The 13194-nt window shown below is 50.6% G+C and overlaps 1 protein-coding gene across 1 annotated transcript; it reads right to left on the bottom strand.

Annotated features, from left to right (window-relative positions):
- Positions 1–12115: 12115 nt before the first annotated feature.
- On the bottom strand, positions 12116–12980 carry LOC149809420 (V-type proton ATPase subunit F-like). The gene is made up of 4 exons (XM_089994843.1): positions 12921–12980; positions 12698–12779; positions 12369–12451; positions 12116–12259 (listed from the first exon to the last, which is right to left on the bottom strand). The coding sequence occupies exons 1-4, from the start codon at positions 12978–12980 to the stop codon at positions 12116–12118; spliced, it is 369 nt and encodes a 122-aa protein (XP_089850969.1).
- Positions 12981–13194: the final 214 nt, after the last annotated feature.

Here is a 13194-nt window from a genome sequence, read left to right as displayed (position 1 = left end):
GCGTTCCGCTGCTTCCTGGGGGCACTCAGGCTGAAAATCCCCTGGAACATTCAATTACCCTCCTTTCGCTACCTGTCTGCACCAAGTAACGTCGGCCAGCTTCCCAGCACTGCATCCCATCCTCCAGGGAAGGCCTCTCCCTCACCTGCATCACATCTGTGTTCGATCATCCATGCCATTTGCTTTTTTTTGCTGTCTTCATGAGTTCCACGTCGAATGCGTGCGACTGAATGCTGGAGCAAGTATCGTCTGAGGCAATGTCAGCATCGCCATTCCAGAGCTGCGGTCCCTCCGCGCTCTTGATGTGTTGAGCAATACTGCTCAGCCGTACTGATTCACAAACTGAGCTGCTATGAGCGTTGTTGACAATCCAGGGCCCCCCATACACTCCTAGAGGTGGAGCCAGAGGTTGTCCGCGAGAATGGGGATCGAACCCCCATTTATGTCCTCTACATTCATCTGTTATCAGGCGTCTGAAGCCATTCACTCTGCCTGGGGAAACACTGGGCAGAGCTAACTGTTCGAATCCGCTGCCGGATATCTCAATGCTTATGAACCTGTGTTTGAGCACAGGCGTTTCATGAAACCATATATACAGGCGTTTCATGAAATATATATAGTCACACTTAGATTGAAGATTGACACGTAGATGCATAGATTGTTCAAAACTGCCAATGACTGCAGTTTGCTTGCCCTCTAGCGCTGCGCTGCTGCACCATATTTTCAACGCTGCCGCTTGAATAATTCAATAAATCGGGAAACCGTGCCATGCCTCTGAAGGGCCGACAGGGACGTGCCCAATGGGCTTCAGCCTCGTGCCCCGACGCAAGCGCCAGGGGTACATAAGAAGTCCAACTGGGCATGGGCAACTCCAAGTGCAACTCGAGAGTCATGCATTGCCTAAACGTGTTTTGCTACCATTATGTACTCTGTGGCTGACGGTCACGCTGTGCACAAGTCACCTCACAATGCACCTCACAAGTCTGAACAATGCTGTTCATCCCTATGGTCCCACCTATGGTCACGTGGTTAAATTGCCCACCTTCAAATCGAGGCGTCACCTGTTTGAATCTTGGTTTGGTGCCGGCGGTTTCGGGCGTGCCCAGGATATTGATGCTTAGAGGAGTTGCTCTTGAAGCAAACCCCGAAGTAGATCACGCCTGCCGAGTTTGGCGGCGTTCAAATGTCCATCCTCTACGTTTTTCGTTCGACGTCACATGCCTGCCGATAAGGGGTGTGTGTCGAGTCTTTGTTGGAGTGCTTGGGTGATATGTAATAGCGTAGAAGTACATACATTTAGGCCATTTTTTCCGTTTTTACATGTATGACATCGTGTGCTGTCCCGCCACACAACGCATGACCAGTGCCACTGAGGACACTGACACACTGTCCTAACTGTTCAACCATCATCCATCCGTGTCATCCTCCAAGTAGGATATAGATTTTGTGATTACAGAAGAGTGTTCACCTGAGAGGTACCTGAGAGACATATGTGCACCTCATGTGGTTCAGGCAAGGGTTCAAAGGTCTTACTTTTTGACATGTGTTGCTACAGCTAGAGCATCCTCATCACGCGTGGGATGATTTTTCTGGTTATGGTTCTAGTTAAACATACTTTTACTTTGACAGTGCTGGTGGAGATGCCAGACCATGGACATCAGATATGCAAGTCCTGTAACAAAGTTTGTCATTGCAATGAGTGGGTACGAAGTATACGTTCTGAGTGTTGCTTCGCCTGGGGGGCCTGCTCTTTAACCACAGAATCCCACCATATTCGATTGAGTTTGGAGGATGGAACCAATCGGTCGACCGTGCATGATGTAGTGCCATCATCGTCTGAATCAGTTGCAGGATCCACACCACATCGTTAGATGCTGGCCTTCTTCGCAAAATATATGGGGCATGAATTGAATGAAGAGGCCTCAGAAGTACTCTCGAGGGAGCGTATGGCCAAGATTCGAAAGTAGACTACTCTGCAGCTTCCACAAGCCTCCATAGTTGCGTCCTCTTGTGGGGGATGCTGCATGCCTCCAATTAGGCGCGAGATCAGCTCTGGCTGTCTCGCCCGTCGTCAACGCCGCCTTATTTGGGCTAGCGTATTTCTTTCCTTTACTTTACTCTGCAGCGGGACAGTGAGGCAACAACGGCGATTGGCCCGGGCACTGCTGCGTCTGTCATTGTTGTGGTTCACAAGAGAACAACAAACATGCCTTGTGTCATGCAGGTCGACTTTCTTGCTTACATCACAAGTCAGAATTACATTTAATGTAATACAGCACTGCTTTGGACCTAACATACTTCATTGAGACCTACCTCCCCAGGTTCAGAATATGTTCTCCTTTGGGCCCCGATTTGAATACCCAGCCATCATGTTGCCCTCCACCCCCTAACACTTAGTTTTCAGGTTTGTTTTGTTTTTGTTTGCATCAAGCCAGCTGCAGCTTGACGTGTCCCTCAACCTCAGTGCCCCTCTACCCGTGCATGGCTTCCAACGCGCCATGTGCCGTCTTGCCGTTTTCGGGGAGGTGAACGCTGCAGCTGCCAGCAGACTCGACTTCTCGGAGACAGTCGTCCCGTACACAATTGAGAGCAAAACGAGCTCTCAGCATTTATAGCTCCGTCGCACGTCCACAGTAGTTGAAGGTACGAAGAGCGACGGGCTGGCTGTGTGGCGTCTATGTCCTTTGGATCAACATTGACTAGATCACAATTGCCAGCGGCAAAAGCAGTCGCCAAGGTTCCCAGCCTTGCAGTGGCATGAAGTGTGACGAGCTAACCTCCATGTGCGTGGGGGATACTTGCTTGCAAGCTCTAAGTGTGATTACGTTGATGTTGCGACGGAAACGCGACTGGCGTGTTCACGAGCTTGTGGTATCCAGGGCTCCTGCACGCCATTCTGCATGTTCGCAAGCAGGATGGGCCGCAAGAGCGTACGTGCGTTGCTGTGTCACTCGTTTTTACGGGTAAATTTCTAAGCCAGACTGCTTCGCGTGTGCTACCGTGCACGCCACTTCCCATACATGTTTGTTATCCTGCGCACGGCGCGGATATCCACAGTACGTCGGCTTGTCACGACCAGACGTGTCGGACGCCAAGGTGTTTTGCGTATGCCTTAACCGTAGGCCTTAAATACAGAAGCATCGGTCTTGCTAAAGACACATAATGACGGAATCAAGTTGTACATATGACATGTGCGCCCTTGAAGGCGCGCAGAATGTCGGAGATGTTAGCACGTTGTGGTAAGACCTCGCTGGTGCCGGGTAGACACGAGTTTCGTTATTACACAGTTTCCTGCAGACGAGACACGCATAACTGGGCATCCTGCTAGAGGAGATACAACTGAGACTCATCTTGCTCAAGTTGCTGGCGCACCGTCTGAGTGCCTTGACACACGGCCAGCGGGCCCGGGTTTCGAAATCGGGTGGTAACGATTGCGTGTCCATTTGAGTGCCAGTCTCTTGCGATGAAGCGTGCGTCTGAGCCGCAACGGTATGTGTGCTGGTTGTGTCGGTTGAAGTTCTAGCTGCAACAGAGCGTGTCGCCGCCTGCACCAATGATATAAAAATTGCGAGGCTACTAAAGAGGAAAGACTGGATATCAGCGACTGGTTCCGTGTGTTTGCAAGTTGCCTGGTGTACTTCCGCGCAACAAACTGTGAAGGGCGCCGGAAGGTGCTGCTAAGCAGAACAGAAATTAATTATAATTCATGTGTGGAAACATGTGTGCTGAAGCTTGAAGGCACGCAGGGCCTTGTGGGTTCACGGGTTGCCCGAAACTTTGGGCAGGGCGCAATGCCTTGGCGCCAAATTGGCCGAAAACAAACCCTATTGCCCCATTCTCTCCGACAGCCAGCATAGCCACACCTGCTATCGCACACCAACTAATAGGAAGCGCCCCACTGTATCAGAGATTGTGCAAGGTACACCATTATTCAACGATAAGAGAAATGTGGTAGACTGCCAGCTTTTACGTTCGAAGTTTCTTGACCTTCACAGCCCCGACGGTAGTGTGCTCAGCTTGCTTGTCGTGTGTGTCACTTATAGTACTGTGGCAATGTCTGGACAGTCAGACATGGATGAGATGGCTCAGGTGTGTAGTCTGGCCGTGTAGCTGCTCTTCTTCTCGTCGGCTGCAACGAAAGCAAGCGAGAATGAGCGAACAAATTGTTGCAGGTCCGTCAGCTGAGTACAATCATGTACGCCCAGGAGTTTTTCTCGGTATGTTGCTCACAAGGAAACCCCGCTGTAGCTTCAATGGCTTCCCTTGAGGGGCTCCATGCACGATCTCGAGCATAGCCGACCCCTTTTCTTTGTAGGAACCATGCCTATGTCAATTATACGCAGATTTTATCTAGAATCATGTCATGGTCGAAAACATTGGACTGAACCCTTCCAGTGCGCAACGGCTGTTCGCTCAATCCTGTGTAATGGCTTCAGATCAGCCACTGAATGCGACACGACGGCAAAGCACTCAGCCGCGCAAAGGCTGACAGGCATTTATCATGATGGGTGTGCTATCATGCGATGGGATGATTGCCTCGTGGGCCAAGACGAGCTGTGCTTCTGACGAAGGCACCTGGCATCGTCTTGCAAAGCATCAACATTCGAGACGTCCTTTTCAAACAGTAGTACAGGATTGAGGTTGAATTCTATCATGCTGGGTCCCTGCTGGTGCCCACCTCGTTCAACATTTTGGCTTGACGACATCCTGCACACCTCACAAAAACCCTGAATGCGTCATCATTCCCAGCTCACTAGGCAAGCATTTGCTATGCAATGCACAAGGAAGTTTCGGTACCACTATTCAATCACGTTCGTCGGGGTCTACACAACAGAGGTTCCTTGCACAAGGCTTTGATCAGGTGAACAATCATTTTCGCTATTGCCTGTCCTCCCTTGGATTTCTTACAGCATGCTGTACCCAGTCAACAGCAACATGCGAATCGACCGTGCAACGCGCCGTTTTAAAACATCACCGCATCCACATCCATTGGCAAGTCCAATTGTAATTTGAGAACCTGATGGGTTGTTTACGGTATCATTCATGCAGACGGTACGAGACAAGTGCTTCAACAAGTGCGTGCAGACCCCTGGACGATCTCTCAGTTCCACGGAGCAGACGTGCTTGCAGAGGTGTATTGATCGCTATGCAGAGGTGCGAGCCCAGTTGTCATATCCCAGACAGATGGTGTGTTTGTCGCGTGTGTGTGGTGCTCGCAGAGCTGTATTAATCACTTCGCAGGGGTGAGAGGCTGGTTGTCATATATATCCAACAGGGCTGGTGTGCTTGACACATCTGCTGCGATGGGGGTGAAGTGTGGCAGTGTGGTGTGTGGCAGTTTATGCACGTGATCCCCCGAGTCGCCCATGTCCACGGAAATGCAGTTGCGCTGTAGACAGAAACATCATTACATCGCACAGAGAAGCGAATTGACCACCCAAACACCAGGGAGAACTGCACAAGCGCGCTGGGAACGAAAAGCCAAAAACGGTCGCGCAACAGCACAGAACCACCATACTCAAGGGGCGCTAAGAAGGAACGGGGTCAACCACACTGGCTAGAACAGAAGCATCATTACATCGCCATCATCCCAGAGTTTCAGTAGGCATTGCCAATTCCCATATGGCTGCTGTAATGCAGAGGTGCATCTCTGAGGGTAAGTAGCAATCCAGCGCTAGCATTGCCAGCACTTGCGGCAAGCGAACTTGCCAAACCTGACTTGGCGTAGCTCAATCTTTGTGTCTACAGTCTCTATTCTTAGCAGACTTCAACAAGGTGTGAAAGATGCAGACGGGCATGTAGACAAATTTCTGCGAGGCCAGCTGCAACGATCCCTGGCTGCGTGGCACTTGTGGGGCATTCGCGCGAAAACTTGGTGTGCGAGTTGCGTTCAACTTTACGGGCTGTTTGCTTCCCAGCTTGGGATCGCACTGAAATGAACTTTGTGGGATCAACCCTTCGCCGCTGAATTTACAGCGATGGGTAATACGATACCACAAAATAGATGCTTTGATGTGCTTGTACCGGGGCCCTCAAGTTTACAGATACTCCGCGATTTGTCATCCCGTGACTCACATGTGATGCGCCTGCTGCATGCGTGCTCAGATTGCATGCTCGCCCTTATAGCAAAACTCGCGAGGCTTGCCTCGGTTTTTTTTTATTCGAGCTACTGCGTACATACATCTATTCATTCATTATCAGGCTTGCGGCGATCTCGTCGTCAGTATTCGAAACAACCATCATAGCACAAAGCCACAGTATCTGCCGTTTCAACGTGACATTGGTGAGGCGATTGTTTTGCACGTGCGCAGGTGACTGAGCTCGTGACTCAGACGTTTGTGTCCGACGACCCCTAGTGATGGCACCGTGCTGTGCGCCTGTCGCCCGGCCCATGCCACCTGACTGGCTGCCCATCCTTGGTTTATGTGTTTGATTATGCCCCTCTGCAAGTAGCAAACCACCACACATTGAGAACCCGCTGAAACCCTCATAGAAGAGAATGGCATCCTTGGGCGCGGATTGCAACCGCTCTATTTCTCGCCGAGCTTTCGTGTGCTGGCGCCGTTCACCCATGCACTGGGACTGTAGTTTGTGGGGCATTTGGAGTAGAGCTGGGTACTTGGGCTTCAGGCATGAACAGCCCTAGCAGCTCCTTCGTGGGCTTTTGCTTTAGCGCCGTTTGGTGCAACGTCAGCCAAGAATGGCAGTTTCAGGCCACGCTGTCATGCGAGCAGCTGTGTTTGTAACCGCTCTCCTCACTATGCTAATGCGCAACAAGTTGCAATTTCCCAACTCTCGGCTCAACCCACCCCTTCGTTGCTTCTGGAGTATGATGCGAGTGTTATTTTGTGACCGACGTGACCTCCATCGTCAGGAATTGCGCACTGCCTTGGTGTGCAGACCAAAAGTCTTGTTTCAATGCAAAAAATGTGGCTGCGTCTGCTAGAAGTAGTTTGATTGTGATGTTGGCGTTAAGTCTTGTTTCAATGCAAAAAATGTGGCTGCGTCTGCTAGAAGTAGTTTGATTGTGATGTTGGCGTTTCTGTCTAATAGACAGAAAATATTGTTGCTGCAAAGAGGCATTGCAGTCCAGGGACAGGGACAGGCATTGACAGCGTCGACATTATTGGCTGATTATAGAACCATGTTCGCATCCACTCTAGAAGCATAGGACCCAAATGCCATGGTAATACCGCTTCCCATGAAGTGCATCCGGAATCTGGCGCTTGGAGGAGTTGGTACCACCAGTGGGCGAGGGGGGGGGCACTTTACTGCCAACCTCACCTCGGTATGCTGTTTACCCACCTGCCCGGGATCCGCTTTCTTGTGTTTTGCACGCATCCGTTGCTTTCCCCCTCCATTTCTCTGTGAACAGTCAGGGGGAGCCAGGAATGCCCGCTCAACTGAATCCATCCAGTCCTCCTCTTGAATGTTTTTGTGAAATGGCAGGTAACCCGACCCCTATTCACTAGTTTAGTTCTTTTCACAGTTACCCTTGCTGGTCACAAGCCATCATTGGTGAGCCATGGCGCGGACTATCTCGAGCTAGTCGCGATGCCATCCGACGACTGCACCAACAGGCAATTTGAAGACTGAGCACCAGTGCATGAACGCAATCCTGCCTCAGCATAGGCACATCTCAGGATGCAGATTGGCTCATCCAGGGTATACCACTAACGTAAGTACATCCGCTTGGACCCTGATTTCCTTGATTTTGCACATCTTGTCACCCAGCAAACACGTGCATTCGTCCAAGCAACTGTTGCAGCGTTCATGAGCAATAAGCGTGTGCAACGTGCAAACCCTATATAATGGCATTCAAGAGCATGCGAGCAGCACATCGAATGAAAGAAGTGGGTGTGTTTGTGCGTGCACAGCCTGTGCCACAGATGTCTACCAATGCGGGTCCTGCTTCTGCAGGTGCGGTCCTAGTCCGTGTTGTCATTGGAAGCTTGTTTGTTTCCTGAATGCGAATATCGGTGTGTGCAGTCGCTGTTTGAGCTGCGCATGGGGTCGGTAACCGACAGCGAATATTCATGTCAACCCTATCGCATGCGTGCACATGCCCAACGTGACAAGGCCCTTGCAAATGCACAGTGGACGCGGCAGCCAAATTTGAAGCCGTTGTTACGCTGTCAGTCCACCAACATCATGTTACTGACACTGTCGCTGCCGCATTTATGCATGCCAGAAAAACACGAGGGCGACGGTGTTGGAGCATCTGCCATTTTGGAATTGTTATGCTGTGTTTGCTTCACTACATGACGATGTAAAGATGTGCAATCCCAACAAGGCCCCGTGAACCCTCCAACCCTGTGAAACGGTTCCGGGACCTTGATGCAGAGATGGTTTCGACGTCACTGGCCGAGAACTTCGCCAAATTTGTTGGAAGGTCTCCTCAGCCTCAAGTAATCCTTGGGACGCAGTCGTCCTCGCGGCGCGCCATTCTCGACGATTTAGCAACGCAATTCGAATTCCAGTACTCCGTGATTACCGCAGACATTGACGAGCTCGCAATCCGACATCCAGACCCCAAGACCCTCGTGCTGATGTTGGCACATGCGAAGGCACAGGCTATAATGAAGAAACTGCGAGACAGCGACTCGCTGCTACGGCCAGGCTTCCTGGTCACCTGCGATCAGGTGTGCACTGGCGTGTGAGCGGTCACACCAGATCCCTTACAAGAGGCGATATCTTTGTGCAGATTCTGAGCTCACTGCAGTGGAGAGAAGAGAGTGAGCGCCAGGCCCTGGCTTGGATATCTCTGGGTATCCCTATGAAATGCGGTGTGTTGGAGAGATGTTCCTCATCGTCCTTGTCATCGACCTCACCCATTTTGCCAGGACGCAGCCAGAACAGTCCCTATTACCCAGGGCTAATAGAGATCCATGCATACGTCCACGCAATACTAAAGGGAGACTAATTGGAGGGAAGACTGGTGCTCAAACTCCGTCTTGACACGAGCCGAATGAGACTAAGGGCCCATATGCATGCGTGCTGATCAGTCTGTTTTCAACTGAAGTACAGGTGCATTGGAGATTCTGGTAACAACATTTAGCTGATCGACTTTAATGTCGAATTTAGCTGGTCAAGTTCATCTTTTTATACAACAAAAGCGTTTTTCTGTGTGTTCAGGTGGTGGTGTGCGATGGTTGCATCCGAGAGAAGCCAGTGGACGAGGAGCAAGCACGGCAGTTCATTCGAGCGTATGCGGACTTTCCGGCAAGCACAGTTGGAGCATGCGTATGCACATGTCTTGACACCGGTCCGTCCTCACCAAGGCACAATGGCCATGATACACACCAGTCTTGACCCTCAAGTACATTTGAAGCTCACGGTGTCCACAGAAGTGCTGTACATCGTTATATTACATAGATAAGAGCAAGAACTAGGCTGTCCGTACCAAGGAACACCTGTTGAGAAACAGCTGCTACAACACACCATGCACCAGCCCAAACGGCCCAACTATCCCAGTCAGCCTTCCCTCGAATCAGGTTAATGACAAGCATATGAATGCCACAATGAGGAAATTCGTTACTGCTCGAGCATATGATGACATGACAACCTGATGCCGTTATTGTGCGGTGAACATGCTGATGGAAAACTAAGGAGTCTGCCACATATTACATCGCATTGCACTTTGGGCACGTCTTGACAGAGGAGCTGTAGGAGGGAGACCTGACAGAGAACACACATTTTCAGGTTTGCAATGCCAATTTAGCATGACCGCATAGTGTTTATCGACGCATTGAGTGGCATCATCATGATCGGCATGTCCTTCTGATCCCAAGCTTGGTCTTGAGAGGGTACCGACAGGTCATCGACGACACTCTCATCATTTTCCACGTGAACCCTTCGATGGCCAGGTGAAGTGCGTTGATCAGTCACATGCAACCTTGGGAAAAGGGCCATAATGGCGAGACTGCAATGTGGAGAGTAGAAGTTATCATGATGGGCAGAAAACTTTAGGTACAGATGGGTACAGGTTGAAGAGCACAGCACTGCTTGCTTGTGCTACACATGAGTATAAACTGGATACTGTTCCTCAACAGCCGTCGTTGGATAGTTCCAGTGTTGTACAGTTGTAGCAACTGAGCAACTGTAGCAACTGTAGCAACTGAGCGATGCTAGTAGCTAACATACATCGGGCCGTATGTGAACAAAGGCTCCACCTTTGTTGTAACAAAAAGCCTTGTACTTGTCGCCGTGCGTGCACGAATCGCTACCTCAATCGGTAGTTCAAACAGATGCACCACTGTCACCAGATATCTCGAGATGGTGGTAGTGTTGTCCTTAATTGAATGTGCCAGTACCGACCCCATACATGGACTGTACGTTAACAAAGGCTCCATGTTTTGCCGCGGTACATGAGGGAGCCGCTACTCACACATGTGTTACACAGACGGTGGGCAGGCGCTGGGGCAAAGTCAAGATGGAAAGGGATGAGGGGCTTGCGAAAATGTTATATGCAGACATACTTTTCAAAGGACGCCCTGGGCCAGCATACCCACTACGTCACTTGCCACTGACTTATAAAATCAAAGTCCGATGCAGCATGATGCGGCGAAGACTCAGTATATATATATATTACTTCACACGGTTGCATGAGCAAATGCATTCATTCTGAGCTGCTGCAGGTCGATGGCTGTGCAAAGAAGGAGGCTGAGAACGTGTGGTTCTTCGGGCGGGTCTATTTGAGGAACCCTCACCAGTGGGATCGTTGCAGGGAGTGTCACAGAAGATGTAGACATCAACACCATTGAGCTGGGGCGGATACCTGATGAGAGCATCGACATCCTCATCCGGGAGGGGAGCATCTTCAACTGTGCCGGCGGCTTGATGGTGGAGCACCCGCTCGTTGTCGGCCACATCAAGATGCTGGACGGCACACTGGAGGGCGTCATGGGCCTGTCCAAGAACTCGTTTATGCGTGTGCTGCTCAAGACGGTGAACGACTCGCAGCAGTTGTGAAGTTGCGTGAAGATGCCCCTCGCGGAAGTGGCTTGAGGCAGCCTTTTTGTGCAGTGGGTCTGATCCTGGTGGTGTCTTGAGGGAGGCATCGCTGTTGTTTTCATGTACATTGTTGGAACGTTGTGCTTGCAGCATCTGCAAGGTTTGCGCTGCTTCCCCGATTCATCAGAGTCTGATGATCAGACGCCGGGGGAGTCGTGTTGTAGAACCCCCCCCCAGCACCATACGATATAGATAAGCAGCAGCTCATCGACCGGTATATCGAGTGCCCCTTTCGTTTAAAAATGGGTGCATAGTTGAACGTGGCAGTGGGAGCACTTGTAAAGTATGATGTGTAAAACTCGTCCTCACCATGGGCTCTCTCACTCATCGTGTCCAATATGGTGTACCCATTGTGGTGCTTCCTGGTGGCTTGCAGTTCGTTGTTGCAGGCAGCTTCAGCAATAGAACGAGCAACCTGCTCACCGGTGTAGTGTCGATGATGCTGGACGGGTGTGCTATCGACGTGTGCAGGGGTGGGATTAGGTGAGGTCACATCAGGCGAGCGTAGCCGGTGTCTTGAAAAGAAGTCACATCTGAGCATCAGCCCGCGAGCTTCTGGACATTATCCCTCCTCGCAGGCACCATCCCTGGCCGATGCAGTGTTGAGTGTTTTTTGGGAAACAAAATGAACATGCCAGCCCAAAAACGGCGTTGGCAACAGGCGAGACAGCTAGAGCTGATCTCGCACGCACTACATGGAGGGTGTAGCAACCCACAGTGTTGTTGAGACCCATTGACGCGCGCTCGTCCATTCTCAAAGACTGCATGCATTGCAGTCTATCTGGCAGTAGAATATGGCTCTACTCGGCCACTCTCTGAAGCCCATTTTCAAATTTTGTGTCGTGTCCAGCAACATAGTGCTGGAAAGGTGTTCACCGCCCCTGGATGAGCATCCACGGGAACGAAACGTGGGCCGCACAGCAAGAAAGTGCATGGCGCATTTCAGCATGGGAAAGCGCAACATTACAAATCAGGTCCGAGAGGCGCCTGCTAATTCACATGCCGACACATGCACGGCCACGAAACCAAAGAGACTTACGAGTGAGACGGGCAAAAAAAACGGAGATTTTACTGACATTGCAGAACTAATCACTAGCATTGATTATGTGGCCCCAAACATGAACTGCACTCGTGAGAGAATGGAGTCTTTGGTTGGGTCATAGGGGTAGTCCTTCGAGGGAATCTCCAGGATTGCGGGAGAAGGTTTGTTGTACTGCTCAACTGTTTGCCTTATTGTGTTGGCCACCTGCACATCAAATGCTGGGCAATCAGAGAAAGTGACTTTGCTGCTGACGTTGCCTTCAATCAGATGTTGGCAACTGCGTCTTTCACACCAGATACTGAAGGGGGCGCACGTTTTGGCTGATGAGAATGATTCCGATGTCTTCACGTTGACAAAAATCCTTGAATGCCTGTTCTATCTTCTTTACGGTGGTCTCTGCAGCCCACAAGGTCTTCTGTTGGTGCTGGTAGGGTGAACATGTGACCAACCCGATGCACAGCTCGGGCGAATCAATAAGACCCAGAATATGGGAGTGCAGAGCTCTCAGTATTCATTAATCATCCAGAAATGAATGCCCATAATGCTGTACAGACATGGTTTATATGCCCTCTGTGTTGAGCACAGAGAGCCGGACAACTCTGAGCTGCCACTTGGCTTGATGCAGCTGGACCAGGTACGTACTCCCATCAACAACGAGATAATTCCGCTTCTTCCGTGTGTCTACGTTCCCTACTCCGCAGAGCAAGAACCCAGTAACGGTGTCCTGCACATATGAGAGTTGATAAGTGACTGACGATGTTCCACAGCATGGGCAAGCCCATACATATCGACTTCCACAACAACCTGATACATCCGTCACATTCAATGGGCGCGTATACCTTCAGAAGTTTCCTAAAAGTCGCACCTCATCTGCAATGATTGCAATCAAGCCACCCTGAGACTTGGCAATGATAGCTTCCGCCATATCCTCAGCCCCTCGAGAATTTATGTGTTCCAATCGCAGCTTCTGACCAACGTTCACGGGCTGGCGATGAGCATCGACGGAAAATCACTCGAGCGAGTCAACAGCATATATCGCACCAGTCCTGAACACAGAAATGACAGGAACCAGTTACGAAAAACAAAAGCAAACACTGCTAAATGCTTTTGGAATCAGGCCCACAGCAGTCGTCATCGGA

The sequence above is a fragment of the Nuphar pumila genome, unplaced genomic scaffold (genome assembly GCF_984573655.1).
Source record: "Nuphar pumila unplaced genomic scaffold, dmNupPumi1.hap1.1 HAP1_SCAFFOLD_1270, whole genome shotgun sequence".
In the NCBI taxonomy this organism is placed as follows: Eukaryota; Viridiplantae; Streptophyta; class Magnoliopsida; order Nymphaeales; family Nymphaeaceae; genus Nuphar; species Nuphar pumila.
The sequence above is the reverse complement of the archived record's forward strand: the minus strand, read 5'-3'. Positions and strand labels throughout refer to the sequence as shown.